The sequence below is a fragment of the Eumetopias jubatus genome, unplaced genomic scaffold, assembly GCF_037043125.1.
Source record: "Eumetopias jubatus isolate StellerSeaLion01/CBP00866 unplaced genomic scaffold, mEumJub1_p1.0 scaffold_2, whole genome shotgun sequence".
Lineage (NCBI taxonomy): Eukaryota > Metazoa > Chordata > Mammalia > Carnivora > Otariidae > Eumetopias > Eumetopias jubatus.
This window is the reverse complement of record NW_028274808.1, coordinates 182,876,071-182,900,054: the sequence shown is the minus strand read 5'-3', so window position 1 is coordinate 182,900,054 and position 23,984 is coordinate 182,876,071. Positions and strand designations below refer to the sequence as shown.

The window sequence follows — 23,984 nt, the reverse complement described above, 5'->3', positions numbered from 1 at the left end:
TCCTCATTTTCAAAGAAAGGACAGCCTTAGATTAAGATTACCAAATACAATTTAAAAGTTATAAAACAGAACTCAAATGACTCCTGCGTAATTTTTATTTAACTACTCCTGAGCTAGACCACCAAACCTAGAGCTAAGCGTTTTAAAAGTTTCACTGCAACCCCTTTGCCTCTTAACGGTGGCAGACAGGATTTAACATACAAGTGGTAAGTGCACTCCTTAATCCCACCACCTGGTTTTCCAAGCCCTCCTCTACCACCTCCCCCAGGGCCACCACCTGCTCCCTCCAGGGTTTGTCCCTATCTTATTTTTTCCCTTTGTTTTGTTCCGTCCTTGCCGTTGCAAATAGCAAGCTTTCCTTCTTTTTTATGGCTGAGTAATATTCCATCATATACATACACACCCCACCTCATCTTTATCCATTTATCAATCGATGAACACTGGGGCTGCTTCCACGTATGGTCTATTGTAAAATACTGCTGCTATAAACACAGGGATGCGGGTATCCCCTTGAACAGTGATGAGAACTACTATACTCAACATCTGAAACTAATATAACACTGTATGTCAACTAACTGGAATTAAAATAAAAACTGGGGTTAAAAAACTAAAGAGCTAGACTATAAAAGGAAAAAAATAAAAAAATAATACAAGTGATATAGTTTATAAGGATGTCTGGAATTCCCACTCATGTTTAATAAACAAGTCTTACCATTATTAATAAACAAAACACTTCAAATAATTTCACTGCATGTATTTATTATCCAAAGGGATATTTCTCCACTGATGAATCCTTGACAAGCTTCCAACCAACCCACTGTTTGCTCATTTAAGCAAAGAGCTCATACTGCAGCATAAAATATTATACAGTGACGTTTTTATGTCCCGGAGAATCACAATGGAAAACTTGATCATTTACTTCATAGGCCTTTTGATAAATAAACCTAAGAGGGTTATTGTGAAATGGGGGGTGGGGGGGGGGGTCTTTAAATCAGAACTATATTGGTCCTTCTGCAGTTTCTGTAACATACACTAATCTTTGGCATCTTCGTTCTAGGATTCTACCAATTATAACATACAACATTTTCTTAACTGCTTTTCAAAGGACCAACAAATATATTAATAAAGGTTTGCCCATTACAAAATGCAGCCACATTTCAGAAAGGGTGGGTGGGTAGGTGAGGTAGTAAAATGGATCTTTAAATTAAAGAACTGATGTGTTCAAGTCCATTAATTAACCCATCTAGAATGAGAAGAAGTATCCATCTGCACTTACTGACATTTAAAACAAAGCACCAAATATCTTCCGGAGATAACACAAAGAGAAGTTATGCTTTAGAGGCATCCTCGCTTATGCTGGTGCAATGTACGGAGCTGAAAGGCAATGGAAATGTCCACACTGAGACAGTAAGAAAGGGGGCCCTTTGAAAAGGGCAGCTGATTTGCAGACTCTGATCTGAAGTATAGCTTTTCTGAAGTTCTAAATTTCAGAATTCATACCCTACAGAGTAACAAAATGGCAATTTTAAGATGTCAAGATAAACACTATCTGGTAGTACTACCGTATTTTCTAAATTTGTGAGAAATAATTTGATAAATGGGAGAAATAAAACCTAAAAATGGAAATATTTTCTTAAAATGCTAGCTATAAATTTCTTAACCAATACAGTAAACCTACTTTTAAGATCTAAAGTAAAACCATTTCAGAGTGAAATCAGACCTACACACAAAGAAATCAAGGTGTTGCAAATAACGTAAATCCAGTGTTTCTCAAAAGTGTTATTTCAGGGACGCCTGGGTGGCTCAGCTGGTTAAACAAGTGATTCTCGATTTTCAGTTCAGGTCTTCATCTCAGGGTCCTGAGATGGAGCCCCATGATGGGCTCCGAGCTCACCAGGGAGCGTGCTTAAGATTCTCCCTCTCCCTCTACCTCTCTCCTTCCTCTGCTCATGTGCACGCACGAGTGCGCTCTCTCTCTCTAAAATAAACAAAACTTTTTTTAAGACTATTATTTCAACATACAATATCAAGATGAATTTTAGCTTTTCTATGTAATCAACCATTGTTCTAATCAAATAGTTCCTCCTGACCAGTATCTGAAACACAGTTGCTATTTTTCAAACATACTTAATGTTTCAATTAATAACATAACTTAGCATCATTTAAAAATCATTAGTGAAAACATTCCAAATTCAATAAAGGGATATGAGAAATATCCAAATAGTACGTAGAGATCTGGAAGTCTGATGCTTTTTGAATAGCTCCCTTTATTTGGAAAGATGACAGGCAGTAATTAATAGGCTAAATCCTTTGACTAATGGGGACACTTCCATCAAACGATTCTGTTTGCTTTGACCTTATTTATCACATGTATACAGAGTAAAAGGTCTAAAACCACCCAACAGCTTACCATCCCTATGGCAGTGAGAAACATGCAGTAGACAAGAAACAAGCATCTAGAGAATGGATGCTACCACTCTAACACATGACACTCCTGCTAATCCTATTAAGAAGCGGTAGGATAAAACTTTTATAGATACCTACTGCTCAATATTTTCATAGAAAGCTCCCAACTACCAAAATGTACATAAAGAATAAGCATTTAATTTTATCATGTGAAACAGTAAACTCCTCGAATTTCAAAGACTGAATTGTTACATTCACACTTAAAATCCAAATACACAATTCTATCAAACCTAAACTTTATTCTCGAAGCAACATACGAAATCTATATACAGACCGCTGTAGCAATTATCAGAACTTAAATAACAAAATAACACAATCTCCTAATTTAAAAGAACATTAAAATAGCTTGTGAGACATACATGGTAAAAATCCATGCTGCTCCTCTAGAAATCTTTTAATTTCCACTTAAAACAGTACTTTAATGATAATCAAAGGATTTTGAGAACCAAGATGGACATGAATCTCTCCTTCTCAAGACCTTCCCCTTTGTAGCCAGTTCTCAATGTCAGTTAATAGGTTATGTGTCTGGTGGTCACCCAGTCCACCACCACGACAGTTTCGCACACACAGGAATATAGTGTATTTCTTGGACTGACCTAACCCATCGAGAATAGGCTTTAACATTATGCATTATCAATACATTGGACACAAGAGGGATAAAATAAATGTTCTGAAGTAAACTGTGTACTGGCCTTCATTTTTTATTTTAAACTGGTATTTATCAATTCTCTTCAACTCACAGCAAAGTTCAAGTGTAAGACACAGACGTGCCGCACTTTGGCAGCTATGCTCTTTGTTCCACTTACTGGCTCTGCAGCACTTTTGGACTCTTGAGATAAATAAACTCACCCCCACCCCAAAAGAGATGAGCCAAAATGAACAGATTATTTAAGGAGTGTAAATAGATTTTTAGGAGATAACAAAAATGAGTTACAAATAAACCAAGAGGTGAAAACTTTGAATTTGAGCCCCCGCATTTCCCTGTTCTCAAATGGAAAATGTAAATATTCTCTGAAAACATGATTTAAAGCTAGAACAGGGCGCCTGGGTGGCTCAGTCGGTTAAGTGTCCGCCTTCGGCTCAGGTCATGATCCCGGGGTCCTGTGAAGGAGCCCCACACTGGGTTCCCTGCTCGGCAGGGAGTCTGCTTCTCCCTCTCCCCGCCCCCCAATTCGTGCTCTGTCTCACTCTCTCAAATAAATAAAATAAAATAAAAGCTAGAACAGTATTTCATCATGTGGCCAAAGCATACATAAATCACTGAACCATCTTTTTATTGGTGGGCATTAAGGTAGTTTCCCCCTACCCCCCCTTTTTTTACTATATGTAATTCTGGGATGAAATCTTTAATGATATTTGTGTCCACAGGATACTGAAAGATAATTTCATAGATTATTTCTGGGTCAAAGGGTATGAAACTTCTTAAGGTCTCAGTGACATAAAATCTACTACTTTTCATAAAGACCACATCAATTTATATTTCCACCTCTGGTGTAGGATTATTTCACTAAACCCACTTCTATGGAGCTAAGAACTATTTTTCTATAACCTTTGCCAGTTTTATAGGTGAGAAAATGGAACCTCACAATAACAATGCTCTTGAACTACAGGCAGAGTTGACTTTCCTCATGTTTATGGACCACTTGTAACCTGAAAATGGTCATTCACATCTGCAGTCCATTTTTCTATTTTGTTAGTTTTATATTTATATGAGCTATTTATTAGTAAAATTATTAAGCAGTAAAGAGTCTATAAATGATAAAAAACTATTCACATAAAATGAATGAAAATAAACAGGAAAAGAAAGTATATAAAAATGTGTAGGTTAGTGGTAAATATAGTACGAGTATTTTATTTTTATTGCTCTGTATTTTCGAGCTTTCTATAATCGGTATTTTCCCCGATTATAAAAGTAAACAACTTTGGAAAAAACAGACAATTTCTATTTTAAATGCTAGTCAGGAGTTTTTTCTAAAGTACCTCTGGGTTTCTAATGTAAAGTTGTCACAGATAATAAATGAAAGTGAGATGAAGAAACATCTTATATGCTGCAAGTGACATTTAGACAAAAGAGTGCCTTCAATCTAATTTACACTTACTTTGTTTAAAAGCGTGGTAGACATTCAGCAGTGTCAGATGATCTCCATCTATGTGGGCAAATCTCATCTTGGCTTCATCTGCGGCTTTCTTGGCCTCCGTGGGGCGAACAAAACACTGTGGGACTAAACAAGGTTGGTATGGGCCCAACACAAACGCCCATATCGATGAGTCACGCATTCACAGATAGAGGAACAAGGCCTAGCTAGGTCAGTTCACAGAGCATAGGGCAGGGCAGGATGGCCTCCAACTGCATCTTGGACTGTTTACTACCTTGATTTGGTACATCAACACCTAACCACATCTGTAAGACAAGAGGGTTTCAAAGCTACAGAGTACCTGATTATTTTAACTAGATCTAAAAGTAGGCATCAAACAGCTATTCTGAAGGCCATCAAGATACTAGAAATAGGAAGCTCAACTTATTTCAAAAACCAGTGCCGATAGCTCTACCAATAACCATAATTATGGTGTCAATAGCCTTTAAGCTAAATATAATTTTTCAAAAGGCCATCCACTGAATTCACTGAATGGCTATGGAAGTTATGAAGCCATATTTGCCCACTGCAGGGCTAAAAACTTTCTAACCAGTCTATTGCCACATTTCTACTGTAATTTTTTTCCCTAGTGCTATGGCTATTACCAACTGGTGGGTATCACTATTAGCACCGGTGAGCAGAAGCATATGTAAACATAAAAAATATCATGAAATCTTGGGTTTTGATGATAGCAGTAGTGGTGGAAGGTTAAACCGCCTTTGAATTAAGAAAATTCAAAAAGGCTGGGGATATTCAGCCTAGTTTTCCAGCATTTTAATAAAAAGATTAGAAAATGACGTCCCAAGTTTAAAAAAAAACTGTTATTTGAATCAAAACCTCAATATAAAAAGCAAAATCCAATATTTAAAAAGTTGACAATTAGTCTGAAACAGTCATTATTTCAAGAGTCACCAAAATATGTAACTACAGTAATTTGTTTAGAGCCTCAATGTTAATTCACATAAAACTTTAAGTTGTTACAAAGCGTGCACTACATTTTTAAAATACAACTTTCCTTAATTCACTTTAGCAATTCCATAGTCATAAAAGCAGTATGAAAGTAAAAATACTTAACAGCTTGGGACTTTGTCAACACATTTTTAAAGCTCTTAAAACCTTGTCAATATAAAAAAGTATAAATGATCAGTCCAGATAGAAGATAATGGGAATAATCAACAACAAGATCAAATACAGTATCAAATTACTTTCCCATACAGTTTCCCCTTTAAAAAGATACCAAAGAAGCCAAATAGAGACAATGACACATGATCACAATAAATATTAATTAAATGTCTTGCTTAAATGTAACTGAAGCAAGGTAATTCATAGAAGTACAGAAACCTCTCAAAGATGTGAAAGTGAATGTGAACTAGCTCCCAGAATTAACAATGGGAATAAGTAGCACTCTAGAAGGCCCTTGATTTGCACTATTTATATCAGGACCTGAAAACTTCAAAAACTATTTAAATGAAAAACAAAGCAGTATAAGCTCAGCAAACTGTTGTTGTTCCATGACTTCTTCCTCACCTTTTAACATTTCCCCCCCACAAGTGCCATGCTTAATAACCACTACACATAAATGTCCATTGTCTTGATGTGCTAATAAACCCGTGTTGTGCAGAGCTCCTTATTACAAGTAAGAGATATAGTTGGAAGATTTCAACTGCGTCACAATGACCAGTTTTTTAAAGAGCTAGTAATCTAGACTCAAACGATGGTAATTATATAGTATGCCTGATAAGAGAAACAGGAAGAATAAAAACTGAGCAGATAACAAATAAATACACAAACAATCTGTTAATTCTTGCCGCACACTTTCTCTGCAAACTAAAATCTTGGGTAAATACCAACTGGGAGCATCTAACAAAAACATGTAAGAAAGGCAGACAACAACCTACCACCACCTCCGCAAGTGAGACTACAATTTTATTAAAATGATTCGATACTGCCCTGCCCATCTGCTCTGAGTCTGATCAGTCATAACTCTGCAAAAAAACATTTTTAGCTAGTTCTTAAATAAAAAATTCAAACCATTAAAACATACCATACATCTAAACTAAGCCAAAATTTTATATTTAGAAAATTTTTCAATTTATCCTTTAATTCCAAATAAGATTTTCAATTATTTGAGGCATGAAGTTATAATTAAGACTAATAAACCACTCTGAAACTGAAGTCATTCTCCCCAGTACTGGAACTAGTAGTATAAAGTACTTTGATCATCAGTAAAAACATGAAATGTCTTCTATTTTTAGCTGTTAGAATCAGTGTATGGTTGTAAATCTTATTTCTTCTTTTTGGAAAATCTAATTTCCAAGTTACAATTCATTTGTGGATTACGCTTTACTGCTATACTAAAAACAGCATGATTTGTTCAGCTTAATGCTCCAATTTCCAAAATTAGCAATATTAGGTATATTTCTTTTATCAAGTGTTTTCTGCCATTGTAAAAAATTATCATCTGGTTAGATTTTAAGCCTAAAAGTACACATTACTACTTCTATTTATTTGATACTAAGTTTGAAATTCAGGTTTGCTTGACTGCCACTAGAATACGTATTTATACATATAGGAAAACTCAATTTAAATGATAGTTTGGGTTTGTCCCAGGCTCACTTAATAGTGCCAAGTACTAGAACAAAGTTCTTCTTGTACTTTGAGTAATAAACCGCAAAACTGATGAACCTACCAAAGAACTCAGTTACAATTGTGTTCAGACTTATTCTTTTTCTTATTGCAATTTTTATTCGCACTCAAGAGAGCCAATGTTTTAACTATATTTTGTGCACAATTACTTTACTTTTGTAAATATTATGTCTTTATAAATCTATTTACAAGATATTTAGGAAACAAAATGAGTTCCTTGAAAAAAACCATCTATAAAATCCACTATCATACTAAATATTAAAAAACAAAACCAAATGTGAAGTCCACCCAAACTGTGAAGAGCTGGGCTTTTTTTAGTTCCTTTCCCTCTATTACCTGACAACATAGCAGTAATAGATAGGACCTCATTAGAACAGTTGTAGTCACAACTTGCAATAACCATTTTAGCGAGCTGTGGATCTAGAGGAAACTCTGCCATCATGGATCCCAATTCAGTCAGATCTCCATCATCATTTAAAGCAGCCAGGTAATTCAAAAGTTCTAAGGCTCTCATCAGAGTTTCAGGAGCTGGGGGAAAAGGCAATCTATTAGACAAACTGCTTTAATAAGCAAAAATGTGATAAAGTACAAACTATTAGAAGCAATCTCATTTTTCATTCTACAGTGAACCAAACTCAAAATGCAAACTGTCATCAAATTCAGTTAGAGATCTAGCAAACAATGAATCACATAAACTTGCAAAATTTTCCTGCACAGTAGTTAAAAACTGTCATTTTCCTACATAAATTAAGTAACTGCTAACAAAAAAAAAAAAAAAAAACAGAAATTTCTAATTTTCCTGCCCAGTCAGTAATTCCCAGAATAATTTATTCTGAGGAAACAAATTAAAAAGAACTTTCTCAGATAGTTGTCACGCTTTTAGTTTTAATGCTAACATATGAGACTTTTCTTGATGCATACCAGAAGAAAAAAATAAGGGGTGTGTAATGAATAAGATGCAGAGACGGTGAATTCTGGTTAAAAGGTTTGCTAAAATATGCTTTGAGAATTCATACCTGGTGGATCCATAAAGTCAAAATGCACCAAATCATCAATACCAAGCTTCTTCAATTGTAACACAACTGATCCTAAATTAGAACGCAAAATCTCAGGATAGGTGTTATCCTAGCAAAAAAACAAAAATGTTTATTCTGTTAAACATGCCTTAATCCTCTTCCTCCAGAAAACAAAACTTATCTGTTCTCTGCCTCTTTAGCTATTTACCTTGGCATTACTTCTAAACCACCAATCTACATGAGAAAAATACTGGTGGAATATACCAGAAAGGAATCAGACACTCTGTGTGAACTATCTTTATAGGGCTCAAAGTGTTACTGCCACTGTTCATTTCAACTTAGAAGGGTAACAGAGAGCTGTACTGGTAGATTACACCATAAATCTCACTCGGGGAAAAACTAAGGAGCTTATGGTGCCAAAAGGCAAGATGAAGTAAATAAAGCAATTTTCTTGTAACAAATTCAACTTAACCTTCCAAACACATAGGAAAGAGACGGCAAAATCCCTTACCTGCATTTCTGTTTTATAAGCTTTCTCTGTATAAAGTCTGAAGCATTTCCCAGGTCTGGTACGTCCAGCTCGACCAGCCCTCTGTTGAGCTGAAGCTTTACTAATGGCTGTCACCAAAAGAGACTCAACTCTGATTCGAGGATTGTACACCTATTGGAATGAAAGTAATTTAAGAATTTTCTCTTCAGTTAACCACAAAACTATAACAGAAGTACATAAAGTCCATAGTTAATCTCAAAATAAAGTAGTACTGATGAAGGCTGTAAATCACAGAGACAGAAACTGAGAACTGATCATCTTATGCCTTAACTTTCTTTCAGATATTCTGACTATCATTCTGAAGACTCAAGCTAACATGGAAAGGTTCTTACCTATTACACACAAAGCTTCTAAAACCTTTACTCTTCCTAACTGAAAATAATTTCAGTTCTACCAATTTTACTTTGCTTTCATAGAGTGGACAGTTTTGAAGGCTTTCGCCTGAGAAGAACCTGTCAATTTCAACACCCAATGTTCAGAGTGAACATCAAGAAAAATATTTTGAACTTAGTCCAGAAGTCAGTTACACACTGCCAGTTTAAAGAGAAAAATTTCCATCAGAAACATGAATACCACATGCAAAATATTCTCCCAATTACACAAAATGTAACCAAATGTAATGAAAGATCTGTGAATTATACAACATCCCCAGGATTTCCTGAGTAGTCACTTACTCTGACCAAACTGCTTGGTATTCAGCACTATTCAACTAGAGGTTAACGTTAACATCTTTTCAGGCACTATACCCAACACATAACAAACTCTAAATTTCCTTGTGTAAGTGACCAATCTACAGCAATGACAATTCTATCGCTCTTATTACTACCCCCTTACTCCTTAAATGAACACAGAAACCAAAACACTTGCCACTGCTACAGAGAAACAAACAAAAAAACCCAACAACAAAAACCAATTAACCTTAAGAGGGGGGGAAAAAAAAAAAGCCTAGGATTAAACATCATGCATGGGCTTAATACATGAGAGCCAGCTAAGAATAGAAAGGGTTCCTATCACCAAAGTCTGACAACAAAACACAAGACAACAGAAAAATAATTCTAAAAGTAAACTGCAGTCACTAAATGAATAGGCAGTAAGTACTCTTAAGCTAACACCAACTTAATAAAGTATACAAACTAAAGTACTAAAGCATATACCTTTTGTTTTGCAAATCCAGGATCGATCACAAATACCACACCATCTATTGTCAAAGATGTCTCTGCAATGTTAGTTGACACAACTACCTGTTAAGAAATAAACAGTATATAAATATTATAAATCAAGTAAAATTGAAAACAGTAAAAGTAGCCATGAACTTTCAAAAATGAATTTCAATCCTGTAAGTAAACTAAAAATAAGGTTTTATCCTCAATGGCCAATGCAATATAAATTAATATTTAAGATCTTAAATCAAAATTTCATTTAGTCTATCATAGCAAATTCCTTTTTCAAAGAAAGCTATTACTCCAGGTTATCACTCAATCACGTTTTGATTACTTAAATATAAGGACAGCATCAAAAGAAAAATATCAATGAAACAGTGTAAGCTTAACTTACAGAATATCTCCCTGACAGAACACTACTTTGGTTATTACCCCCAAAGTCTACACAACATGTGTATCTTTCAATATTTTCTGGCAATGTTTAAAAAGGAAACTTTGTATCACCAAAACTCAACATTTTAAACAAAATGGCCCAGGAGGGCATGGGCAGAGAAAATCTCAAGTTATAATCCAAGAACTGGCAGATCATCAGAATCGAATGCAGATATTTTAGAAAGTGTACGGTCTCAAAGATGTCATGATATACAAAGCAACTGTTAATCATTTGAATCTTTTACGGCTAGTGAAAAAATGTTTACAGCATTTACATACTAATACAACTGCTGGTTTATGTTAAGTGTACGATATTATTTTAGATTTTAGGAAACTGGTTGGGGTTTGAGAATGACATGTCACATAATTTTTCTTATTAAACAATAAGAAAAGGGGATTCTCATTAGTATATTTTCCCCTGAACATCTGATTTTCAGGAACAGAAAACTGCCATTAAGTGAAAATGCCTGTATATGCAAGCAGATGACACAGAAAATGAATCAGATACAGGGCCTACTCTTACAGCATGTAAAGGAAAATCAGACATGGACAGTGTAAATGACACCAAAGACTCACTCTGAGACTTAAAAAGGGCTTACTTCCACAACAAAGACCAAGGAAACTTACCGAAAAAAAAGGCACTCAAATGAGTTGGCAAGGGTAAGGTGGGATCTCCCACGAGAGAGAAGGGTTAAGAACACTAACAGCAGAAGGTTCCACTTAAACTGGGGCATGTAAGCAAAAATGCGCACAGGCACATCTAAGAAATGAAAAGGACATATACTGCCAAAACTTACTAGAGAGCCACTGACACGGTAATATTTCAGAATCATTCACATATCTAAAACCAAAATCCTTCCTTTTTGTATTGGGCAGTTGCAAAGACTGCGGACTAGCAAATGGTAAGAAACAGATCGTTTGATGTTACTGAAATACATGTTTCAGTACATTTAGATGACACGCACATGGTTCAATAATTAGAACCAATGCAAACATAAACAAGGCATGTAAGGTTGACAGTTGAATTTGAATAAATATCCTGAGTTTAATATTCTTCTACAAAGCAAGTGTGCTGTGCTGGAGGGAGCAATGAATTCAGGAGTAGGGGAGAGCCAGGAAGCAAACCTAAGTAGCTAAGTTATAGTGGAAAGGTTTTAAGACTCCCAAACCTCAATTTCCTTTTATAACTCCTGCATATTAATCTAGCAAGGACAAAGCTGTTAATAAATAAAATTAGACAATAAATGTAGAAAGTCCTTATAAACCTATTACAGAGCCAGCTACACGCTTATGATTATATAAGAAGTCTTACGGTTTTCTGGAATTCTGGGGTAAAACTGTTACAGTTCTGGATATATATTTAGAGCAGTGGAGGAAATAAATACATTTCACATGTTTCTTCTAGAACAGAATACAATTAGTGTGATAAAAATTTCTTGATGTGATCAATTCTTTAGAGTTATTTAAAAATCACTTTACAAAATAATTTCACTTGGTATGCATGCGTCTTTGGGTGTGTGTGTGACAAATTATGTAACACTTAAAAGGAAGTGTGGATTTGTGATTCCACAAGTGTTTAAGAATCACCGGATTATGCCAACCTGGCAAACCCCATGTCATTATCAAACTCTAAAACAGTAGTGTTAAAAAAAGACCTTAGAGAAGTATGACTTTCAAGCTTTATTCCAAAATTAAAAGTAAATTGGTTAAAAAGCACTAAGGTAATAAAAACTTTTCTGAATAGGACTTGTCTACCATACTGATTTAACAATTATTAGAGTGTCTATGAGAAAAAGGGCAGGGTTCCGAAACCATGGGAGGTAAGGTTTGGGGACAAAAAAGGGAAAAACTCATGTAACAAACTGTATGACTTTCAGGGTGCTTCTTCAAATGACTCTATTACTAGAGCTGGAGAACTAGCTAAGGCTAAAGAAAACACACATACATAATGCACAAGAACTTAAATAAATGAGATGATAAAAGTTACCTAGCTCCCTTGGAACCTCAGATAAGTATGTTCTAGATGTTAAGTGTCACATGATCTAATTAGGAAATGGTGAGAACACAAAGTGATCCTGACTTTGTCAAGGGACCTCATATGACCAATGGGAATATACATATAAATGGTACAAGCTTTCTAGACTGTAACATGGCAATAAGTGTTCAAAGGGCCTTAAAAGTGTTCAAACCTCATTGACGAAGCAATTATTTCAGGTAAATAAACCCCTAAATATAGAATATTTAGGGGTTTATTTACCTGAAATAGAAAACCCTGTGGAAAAAAGTTTGACATCCCACTGCCAATTTTATGTGTTTAAGTGTGTTAAGATTAAACTTCCATCTAGATTTATCCCCTTCCCCCTCAATAACATGCCTTGCAATGAAATCTACTTTGATTTATTTCAATAATTCCACTTCAAAGTGTTCTAGAACTGAGAGTACTTGCGTTGCTCTACTTCAATTCTATTTGGACACAATAATGCATTTAGGTTCAACTAGTTTGGATTTTTAGTCCCCAGGGAACTCTGTGGGGGGCACCAATTCAGTAAGGACATTAACTTCTTTATCTGTCCACGTCCCAGCAGTACCACACTAAGTTATCTTCAGATAGTGGATCATTAAGCCTCTCTTTAAAACTACAGAACCGTCTCCACAAGGGCCATTTCTCTCTTTTACTGAGCAGTGTATGCTTTGAGCCATGTTAACTAGTAAACTGTAAGATAAGCTACAGAAAAATCATCTATTTGTATGGACAAAATTAATGAAAACTAAATAAAATCAAAGAATAGTTGCTGGATTTTAACAAGACCAAATCTACAAAACAGCAATTTTAAGACTTACTCAAAAGATGCACACAAGTAATTTATTGATGAATAAACTTTAATGCTTATACAATACTGTATCTTGAACTTAAACTCAAATATCAGAATAAATGTCAAGCATGATCAAAACAAATAAAATGATCTACCCTCACAAAAATACATGCATTCTCAACCTTTCTCGATCATTAGCAGTAGTGCTATGTTAGAAGCCCACATAAAAAGAACTCAGTAACTATTTGTAAAAGGAATGCTAGGTTAAGTCCCCCATGCCCATAAAACTTTACCTTTAATATAGCCTACATTTAATATTACAAGGCTGTTTTGTTAGTTTTACCACAATCATAAACTATTTTCACAAATTAATACAATGAGTAAGATAAATAAGGCACTACCTACCTCACAGAAGGAATCTAAATATAAATACAGAATTACACTTATTTTGGCAGAATTTAAAAAACTCTTATTAAATATTCTTTGTTCCAAACATTTTGACTTCTTACATTCTACTCTATGCTAGCTATTATCCTTATAATTAGAACAAATTTAACAAAAAAATGAATCAAATTGTATTTGGTTTTACACAACTGGAAACAAGACCATAAATCCCTAAACATTCCTTCGTACTTTTAAATCAATTGTGAATATCAACCAGTAACAGTTTAACAGTCGTGAATGAAAGTTCCATTCTACTAACTGGCAGAATAACGAATTCAGAACAGAAGCAGCAAGCCTTGGCCCCTAGTTCTTTATTTTATTATACAAACAGGATTATTATCAAAGTTGTGGCATTTTTTTTAAGACAATAATAGGAAAATAGCAACCAACTGCCAGTTCTTCCTGTTCCCATATGCAACCACTTTCCCTCACATAACCTGTGTGCATTTTAATGAGGAATTGTGCATCTTAATGAGGAATGAACCCTTCCTCCATCCCCACAGTGCCACCAATCCGGACGGCTCTGCCTAACCCAGCCAGAGCCATGGCTCTGCCAGTCACCCGCTCCTCTCAAGCGCCAGTCAGCGCCTGGCCAGAATGTGTTTCTGCTCTCTCTGGTTCTCAGCCGACACTCCTACCTTCTTCCAGGCAGCTTCCCTGTCCAGCACCAAAAACATGATTGGATGAGTGAATCCTCCTGTGAACTAGGCTTCTATAAAAATGTTCATTTTTCCTTAAACATGCCAGGCTTCAAAGCTTCCCCTACCCCACCCCCCATAATGAGATTGACACACCAACTGCCAAGAAGTCCTCCCTCCCTCTCCTGGGATCATAGGTGTGTGGGGGGGGGCAGGGAGGTGGATGGGTGTGTGTGTGAGACAGTGTTCTCAGCCTCTAAGATGAAGTTGACTCATGCCTAGAGAGAACATGATTTCCCAGCAAGAGGTCCTGTAGTTAGCTGAATGAAAACCATCAGTGGATGAAGCAGCACTGTGGTCCTTGGTCTGACTCCGAACTGAAAGCCCACGATGGGATCCCAAGGTGAGCCCCTGCCCTGGGGACCTCCAGTGGTCCCCTCATCATCCATGGCCATCACCACACATACATCCAACTACTGCTGAGTCACTCTTTTCAGTGAGACAAAATTCTCCTCAATATCCTTAGGATTTATAAGAACACAAAAAGCAGTACAGTTAAATTCTACTTCAAGGGCTTAAGTTGTAGATCCCACAAAATGTAGTATGTACCGGACTGGCACCAGACTGAACCTAAATTTCCAATAAACTAATAATTTAACAGAGCAAAGAACTCAGATGTGAAATAATTTCAACAGGTTCAGGCCCATACTTCTCAGAAGAGACACATAAATATGGCAAATCTTGCTTAATACCAATTTTACTCAGTGGTAAAAAAAATCTTAAAATTAAAACAAACGCAGATATACAAAGTGTACATGATTTAAAGAAAAATTATCTGCCTGCAGTCTACTCTTTATTATAGAAATGTTTAAGAAAACAGCTACTTTATTTACATACATCGACTGATACAGAATTAAGCTAAGAACTTTACAGAGAATAAGTACTTCTTTTCAGTCAACATATCAACTTCAAATTTATCTACTAAAGCTCATCACTTAAAATGTAAGTTTTCCCCAAAGTTGAGAAAGCACATAAAGTAACAGGAAAAAATGTTTTAACATATTCTACAGATAGAACTATGACAAAAAGAATTGGAAAGTTCAACATAAGGAAGCTATGATCAGACTGTTTTTTAAAAGTCATATTCACTACTCATCGATGAGAAACTCAGAAACTGATTTTTTTTCCTATCAATCTCTTGTTAGTTTACATTCCACTAAGCTGGTGTTGTATATCCTTTTGGTAAGTTCCTTCAGTTTGAAAAATGTATTTGGTTCATTTAACTTTTACACAGCCATGTAAAGAAATAATTAGCCCTGATATATTTAAGTATCTTTATAATGTGTAATTTTTCAATAATCATGATAAACATTAGCAAAAAGACTGAATAAAAGCAGAAAAAAGGTGAGAATCTGTTAGTCCTGAATATAGAAATAAGAAAGCAGTGAATTCCAAATCTGACTGACAAGTAAATCATACCTAAGTAATATTTCAAGTAAGAGTTTTTTTCGACATGAATATACTCAAGGAATTTATAGCAGTTACCATGAGGGACTAGTTTATTCTAGATATATTAGGACCCTGTATATACAAAGCTTAATCCTTGATAATAATCTCCCAAAAGTGATGAGGTAAATAATACCCACTTTAAAAAAATGAAAACTTTAAAACCAGAGATTAAGAATCTTGCCAAAATTCATATTCAGTTACTATTTAACCTAATAAATGATTAACTCCACTATATTAATGTTTTTCAAACCTTTTCAAACAATATAATTTTAATTTCGAAGAACCATAGGCAGACATCCACAGAGAGAATCTGCATTCCTGCCCTAAAGAAACCCACATATTTATGCAATGCAGCATGAGTGCTATTACAGAGATGTGTGCAGTCAATATTTCATACCTATAGACATGACATTTGGTTAGGTCTCTAAGAAAATTGCAGGCAGAAGCCAAGGCACTGAAGAAAAAGTGCTTAGCTTTTGCCAAGTGACTTAATGGAGAGAAAGACACTTGATCATCTCCTGCTTTTCTTGACCCACCCTAACCAACCACCCATTTACTAAGGAGGTGCTTCCTGTGGAGATGGAAAACAGTACATGCTCTTACTCTAAGGTCAAAAGATAAGCAAAATTCCACCAAAATACACTTTTTTTCTATTTACTTTTGAAAAACAGATTATTTTGTAGTGTGCAACTCAGATCGCCACCACCCATAACTTAGTCATTAATAATTCAATATAGTTTCATATCTCTCAGACAGTTCTGTGTTAATGAAACGTTTATAGAGAATATTTCTATGCTAACCTTTCTTCCAATCGCTCCATTCTGCTTTTTTGGAGGCGGAGGCTCAAAAATGCGTTGTTGCTGCTGAGGAGGAAGTGTAGAGTATAATGGAATGATTTTAATGTCACCAACTTCGGGGCCCAAATCATCAACCTCACGCTTTATTCTCTTACAGGCTTCATCAATTTCCTACAAAATAAAAGGCTGAGTGTAAAAACAAAACAAACACACACTGAAACATTTAAGTATTTATCATAATCCTAGTCCCATGAAGCTTACTTTGAATTTGGTAAATCAAAACTAAGTTAGTACACTTCATCGGGATTTCCAAAACTAATGAAGAAAAATTTTGATTTCGATACTCAGACAACTATCTATTGGCATTCCACACTCTTTTTCTTCTAGACAGACATCCTAATTAATTCTCAACAAATTGTACTAAAATTAAAATTTCTCACCCAGGAATATTTAACTGCACTCATAACCTTTTAAATTTTCACAATCTAAAAGAAACTGATGTGCTAGATATTTTAAATAAGCCAATTAGGCTTTAATGTCACGTATCACTAATGTAATTATATGGAAGATTTGCTTCATTGTACCTAATGAGAACAAACACCTTTACAGTATCAACATAGGTATTTAAGAAGTAGGCTAACCCAAATAACTTACAGCATCTTCAAAACTTTCCCAACCACAGAAAATAATTCCAACACATTTGCATTCATCTCTAGGTTTTAAAGAGAGAACTCACAATAAATATTCAGAGTATGGGAGACCGAGAAAGAGAGGTGGGTGGAGGCTCCATGAGTGGCAAAGGGACTTAAAAGGGGGGGGGGGGCAACAAACTTAAATTTTCATGAAGCATTAATTCAGTTAAATTCAGAAGTATGTTAAATGATTTGGCAGCTTGTCCAAGGCACGACCCAATCAAAAGCTATCCTTATCAACAAATTATCTCTTACTCAAAAATCAAAATGATTAAAGAAAAACTTATTCAAAGATCAGAATGATTAAAGAAAAAAAAGGGAAAAAAATCTATCAGGTAAATGTAGTCTGTATTTTTATTATATTAAACTAAAATTACTTTCCTTGAAATGATTTTAAATCAAAGGCAATTGTTTCCATGTTAAAAAATACAAAGTCTTTGGATACTTAAGAACAAAAACTTTTTTCACCCTCTCCTTCAAATGTAGTAGTTCTCCTAGAAAACGGATTAAGGGTCTTGAAAATTATCATGCAGTCTACGGCCATACCACCCTGAACGCGCCCGATCTCGTCTGATCTCGGAAGCTAAGCAGGGTCGGGCCTGGTTAGTACTTGGATGGGAAAATTATCATGCAGAAAATTACTATTAAGGATTTGATGTTCACAGTTCCCTTTGAGATCTGAAGTTTCTAAAAGAAAATGAAGGAATGCTATTGATAGACAAAATGTAACAAAACAAGTATTTTTAGGAGAAAAAAGCATTTAAATGCTGTATCTAGATTAGAATGCCCCCTGCTGGTATGCAAATACAAAATTAGATCTCTTCCAAATCAAAAAGATTGGAATATAAACTCCAAATTAGACTTTTCTAAAATAAAAAGATAAACACAGGAAAACTGATGCCAATATTCAGAATATTTTTTTAATTTAGCTGACTTAACCATATATTTGACCAGAAAACAAAAGGTCCAAAGTCACCAAACATCCACATTTCATATACTAGAAAAAGAAGTGCCCCAAATGGTACATTGCAGATTCCAGAATTTTAGCAAGATAATTCCAACTTTATGCTTGGGACTAGACTTTCCAATCTGCCAAATAAGTATAAAGCTAAAACAAAATCACTACTGCACGGGATATAAACACATCTCTAAAGATGGGGGGGGAATCCCACACCACTTGTTTTTTTACACAAGCAAGGTTCTAAACATTTAGTTTTAAAACTGCAACAAATTTTTCCCTAAAGTTTACCAAATTTCCATAGTCAACAATGTTAAGTTCAGAGGAGCACAAAGCTCATTGACATTCAGCAGCACAAAGTAACCATCTGCTTAGGGTTGCTTAGTTATGAGCAATATTGACTATTGAGACAGAAGCTCAGGAGTTTTTAAGACTTTCAGCTCCAAAAGTATTAATATACATGAGTAAATAAATATGGAGTACTAATTTGAGGAGGCTGAACTCAATGCATATGGAAAAGACATTTTACTCAGCAAAATTAAAGAATGTGCTGCTTAAAGAATGGTTTTAACATCTTCATGTACCCTTGACAACAATTGATATTTCAGTTATAATGATTCTTAATCTAATTCAGAAGTGTAGCTCCCCTAAGGACTTCTACTAGGCAACAATTTTAATCACAAGTCCAGATTCTATGCATTAACATATTATAACATAAAAAATATTCTAGAATTCAAATCTTTTCCAACTTTTCAATTAAGATTGATTTCCTACTCCCAAATTCACCCACAGATTACTACAGATGCATTATTGTTTAAGTAGTCAAAATGGTAAAATGCTCTTAAGAATCATTCTAAAATTTCATGAGAAAACTAAATTTTACAGATGCTATTCAACTTTATGAAAACAAGACTACTGAATTCTGAGATCTACCATTTAACTGACCATGTAAAAATAACACAGGTTCACAGACATGAAAAACAGTATTTTATATTAAGTCAGCTCTACTAAACACAATCAGTGAAACAAAAATAAATTAGGTACTCTGCTCCTTTAACCCTAAAGATCTTCAAATTCAAGACTAGTCCCCTAAAGGTGATTTAAAAATATAAGAGGACACATGCAAACCTAGTTCACAATTACAGTTAGTAACTATTGGAAAACATACACTCTAGCACACATTTGAAAACCATGGGGCTTGTTCCCTTCCTTTCCCCAACTATGGGATAGCTGCCAAAATACCAAATACAAGAAGTTAAATCACAGAAAAGCCTTTCAGGTCCTTACCATGAGACCATCTGATGATAAAATTCTAGTATCATTAGTTATCTGAACATAATGGCTATTTTTAAGTCATTTACAAAAATACACTACGCAGCACTCTGGATGAAGCAAGAAACTGGAGACCAGGCACAAAAGGGCAAGAATACCTCGACTGCCGAAAGACTGCCTTAGTGCATAAATACCGTCTACATGCTGCCCAAAACGCATGTGGTACTCTTGCTTACAAAGTATTTAAAAATTCTTCCATTCAAAATGCATAAAAGGGAAGACTAGTACCAACATAGGTCTATCTGTAAAACTGAATTTGCAACACACTTTATTTCCCAAAAGAACAAGTGTGATGCTGTACTGGGAATGATTTTCCACCCAGGGGACACGTGGCAATGTCTGCAGACATTTTTCGTTGTTACCACTGGGGAAGCAAACATTACGCTCTAATGGGTAAAGACCAAAGATGCCACGATGCACAGGTTACCCCACAACAAGAAAACTGATCAGCCTACCATGTAGATAGTGCTGTGGCCGAAAAACCCTGTTCTACAGTAAAGGAACGATGGCCAATGGGAGTACAAATCATAGATCACATAAATACTGAAGAAATGCAAGGATAAAAAAATTATTCAATATTTATAGCTCTTAAAACAACAGCATTTGCCAGAATATTATGTGTTGTCAAGCATTCCTGTAGAAATTGAATACAAATAAAATAAGTCACATTCCAATGGACGCAGGCAGTCACACAGAAGACTTCTGATTTTGCTATCTGGGAGAACAAGGGCAATTCCCCCACGACAGTGTTTACAGTTGTGTCATTAATGTACTACAAGAATTATACTGGTTTAAACATTCTCCGGGATAATGACCTTTAAACCTAGGGAAATACAAAAATGGCCTGTAGACTTCATTGAAGATGCAGATTCCTGTATCACACCTCAGATTTCACCTATTTCGGCAAGTCTGGTGGAACAGGGCCAAGAACTTGCTTTAACAAACTCTCCTCCCCTCAGTCCACTGGCCACACTTCAGAAAAAAGGTTCTGGGGCAGGGCTCAGACCTTTTACTGTAAAGGGCCAAAACAATTTAGGCTTTGCATCCATGGATCATCTCTGCTGCACATTCTTTGTTCTTAAACTGTTTAAAAATGTAAAAACAATTCTTAACTCGTGGGCCATACAAAAACAAACAGGAAGAGGGTTGGCACATGTAGTTATTTAAATGTAAATTAATTAAAATGCTGTAAAATTAAAATTTAATCCCTCCTCTCACAGCCACACTTCAAATACTCAAAAGCCGTAACATTCCTGGTGACTACCATACTAAACAGCACAGACACAGAACTTGTCCAGCACTGAAGAAAGATCTAACGCGGGGCGCCTGGGTGGCTCAGTAGTTGAGCGTCTGCCTTCAGCTCAGGTCATGACCCCAGGGTCCTGGGATTGAGCCCCGTATCGGGCTCCTTGCTCAGGGAGGAGTCTGCTTCTCCCTCTCCCACTCCCCCTGCTTGTGTTCCCTCTCTCTGCCAAAAAATAAATAAAATCTTAAAAAAAAAAAAAAGGAAGGAAGAAAGGTCTAATGGGACAGTGCTACTCTAGAACCTCACACTCAAACCTGGAGCGCTTCAGCATTACTTAGAAGCTTGTTAGGAATACAGAATCTCAGGCTCCACCAGATCTGTTGAATCAGAATCTGCAAATTTTCTAACTGATCTGCATGTATGTTAGTTTGAGAAGCACATTCTAGGAAATTCATAAAATCTATTGAAACAAAGGACAAGCTCTTAAGAAAACTTCCAGTAAAAAAGGCTCTCTGAAACTGTTTTATCCAGACAGCTTTTTCCTGAACTTTAGCTTGAGAATTTCATAGCACACCTATAAACCTACTGTGTGAAACAAGTTTTAAAAAATGTAGCACCTGAGAATAAAATGTGTATCTTAAAATGAGTTAAATTCTAACTAAGAAATTTCAGTGATTCCTTCTAATCCTCAGTAAACACATGGAAAACAAAACCAAAACACAAACATTTGTTTTGATGTTGAATGGGCACCCAAGTGACTCAAGTTCACTCACAAGCTAACTGACTAGGACAATCTGATCTTCACAGCAGCTGCGTGGTTAAATTTTTGCTTCAGCAGAACTGCAAATTACCACACCACTTCTTACCATCCAGGTCTCTCCAAAGCTGAGACTGCAATTGCTAAATCTTGAAATTCTAAAAGCATTTAACATTCTTACAATAATTAACAAACACCAACACAGTATAAAAGGGTATTTATAGAGTACACAAAGGGGTTATATATTTCATACTTAAATACAATCAAGTTCAAGAAAAACTTTAAAACTTGGGATAAGAAACACATGGTTAATATATGCCAAGTTCTTAGGTTTAAAAAGCTGTTGTATAACTTAATATGCTAAAGGCTAAATAATGAAGAAAATAATGACTATACCTCTTGACCAGTTAAGAAAAGTAGAAGATCTCCCTCTTCCTCTTCACACATATGAATTTGGATTACTGTTCGAATGGCTGCTTCAAGATAATCTCTCTCTGGTTCAGGAGTATAAAAGATCTCAACAGGATGTGTACGCCCAGGAATAGTTAAGAGAGGACAGTTATCAAAGTAAATCTGGAATTTCCCTGCATCTAGAGTAGCGCTCATAACTATAACCTGGAAAAAGAAAAAAAAAAAAAAACAGTAAATTATTTAAAGCTGTCTTCAAGGATCTTACATGGTCTTAAGGAAAAAAGACAAGTAATGTTTACTGTTCTATATATAGTATTAAAAAAAACTACAAAAATCTTCATACAAATAAACTGATTAAAAAAAAATCAATGCAGGGGCACCTGGGTGGCTCAGTCAGTTAAGTGACTGACTCTTGATCACAGCTCAGGTCATGATCTCAGGATTCTGAGATCACAACCACGCCCCCACACACACACCGCCCCGCCGCCCCCTCTGCCCCTCTCCCTACTCATACTCCTTTCTCTAATAATAAATAAATCTTTAAAAATGTATCAAATACAGAAATGCTGAGCTATAGAGTTACTGACATTTTAAAAAATCAGAAATAAACCCAATATCCAATAAACTACAATATATCTTCATGAAACAATACCTTAAATCCAAAGTTCATAAAATGTTCATAACATTTTTGTTTACATAAAGTTTACGTAATATGTAAAGGGGACTGATACAAAACATTATTAATAAATAGTATGATTACTACCATGTTTATTAAGACAGACCATGACAACCTTGTACACAGGAAAAAAAAAGGAAATGTGAAAAAGACAAAAAAAAAAAAAACACTGGCACAGATATAAATTTTCTCCCTTCTTCCAAAGTATTTTTAATAAGCATGACTTCTTTAGAAAAATTCCCACACAGGGATTTTCTACATTGTTGTAAAAAGCCACAGCCACAAAAGGCTGTTCAGGGGCAGGGCTACAAGACAGTGCAGTCACCCTCCCTCCATGTAATCACACAGTACAGCACCCATTAAAAATTTACTTAAAAAGAAGGCACCCCTAACCACTCTGGAAAACAGTATGGAAGTTCCTCAAACAGTTGAAAATAGAGCTACCATACGATCCAGCAATAGCACTACTGGGTATTTACCACAAAGATACAAATGTAGGGATCCGAAGGGGTACGTGCACCCCAATGTTTATAGCAGCAACGTCCACAATAGCCAAACTGTGGAAAGAGCCAAGATGTCCATCGACAGATGAATGGATAAAGAAGATGTGGTATATATACACAATGGAATATTATGCAGCCATCAAAAGGAATGAGATCTTGCCATCTGCAGCGACATGGATGGACCTGGGGGGTGTTATGCTGAGTGAAATAAGTCAATCAGAGAAAGACATGTATCATACGACCTCGCTGATATGAGGAATTCTTAATCTCAGGAAACAAACTGAGGGTTGCTGGAGTGGTGGGGGGGGTGGGAGGGATGGGGTGGCTGGGTGATAGACATTGGGGAGGGTATGTGCTATGGTGAGCGCTGTGAATTGTGCAAGACTGTTGAATCACAGATCTGTACTTCTGAAACAAATAATGCAACATATGTTAAGAAAAAAGAAGAAGAAGATAGCAGGAGGGGAAGAATGAAGGGGAGTATGTCGGAGGGGGAGACGAACCATGAGAGACGATGCACTCTGAAAAACAAACTGAGGGTTCTAGAGGGGAGGAGGATGGGGGGATGGGTTAGCCTGGTGATGGGTATTAAAGAGGGCACATTCTGCGTGGAGCACTGGGTGTTATGCACAAACAATGAATCATGGAACACTACATCAAGAACTAATGATGTAATGTATGGTGATTAACAATAAAAAATTTTGGGCGCCTGGGTGGCTCGGTCGTTAAGCGTCTGCCTTCGGCTCAGGTCATGATTCCAGGGTCCTGGGATCGAGCCCCACATCGGGCTCCTTGCTCAGCGG

The 23,984-nt window shown here is 35.8% G+C and overlaps 1 protein-coding gene across 1 annotated transcript in view; it reads right to left on the bottom strand.

Annotated features, from left to right (window-relative positions):
• Positions 1 to 23,984, bottom strand: part of DHX15 (DEAH-box helicase 15) — a 57,867-nt gene that overhangs the window by 4,577 nt on the left and 29,306 nt on the right. Inside the window, exons 5-11 of the mRNA XM_028087583.2 lie at positions 21,988 to 22,206; positions 16,610 to 16,777; positions 9,968 to 10,054; positions 8,775 to 8,924; positions 8,264 to 8,372; positions 7,584 to 7,775; positions 4,566 to 4,688 (exon numbers count right to left, since the gene is read on the bottom strand). Of these exons, the coding sequence (XP_027943384.1) occupies positions 4,566 to 4,688; positions 7,584 to 7,775; positions 8,264 to 8,372; positions 8,775 to 8,924; positions 9,968 to 10,054; positions 16,610 to 16,777; positions 21,988 to 22,206 (1,048 nt within the window). The remainder of the gene's footprint in view (positions 1 to 4,565; positions 4,689 to 7,583; positions 7,776 to 8,263; positions 8,373 to 8,774; positions 8,925 to 9,967; positions 10,055 to 16,609; positions 16,778 to 21,987; positions 22,207 to 23,984) is intronic.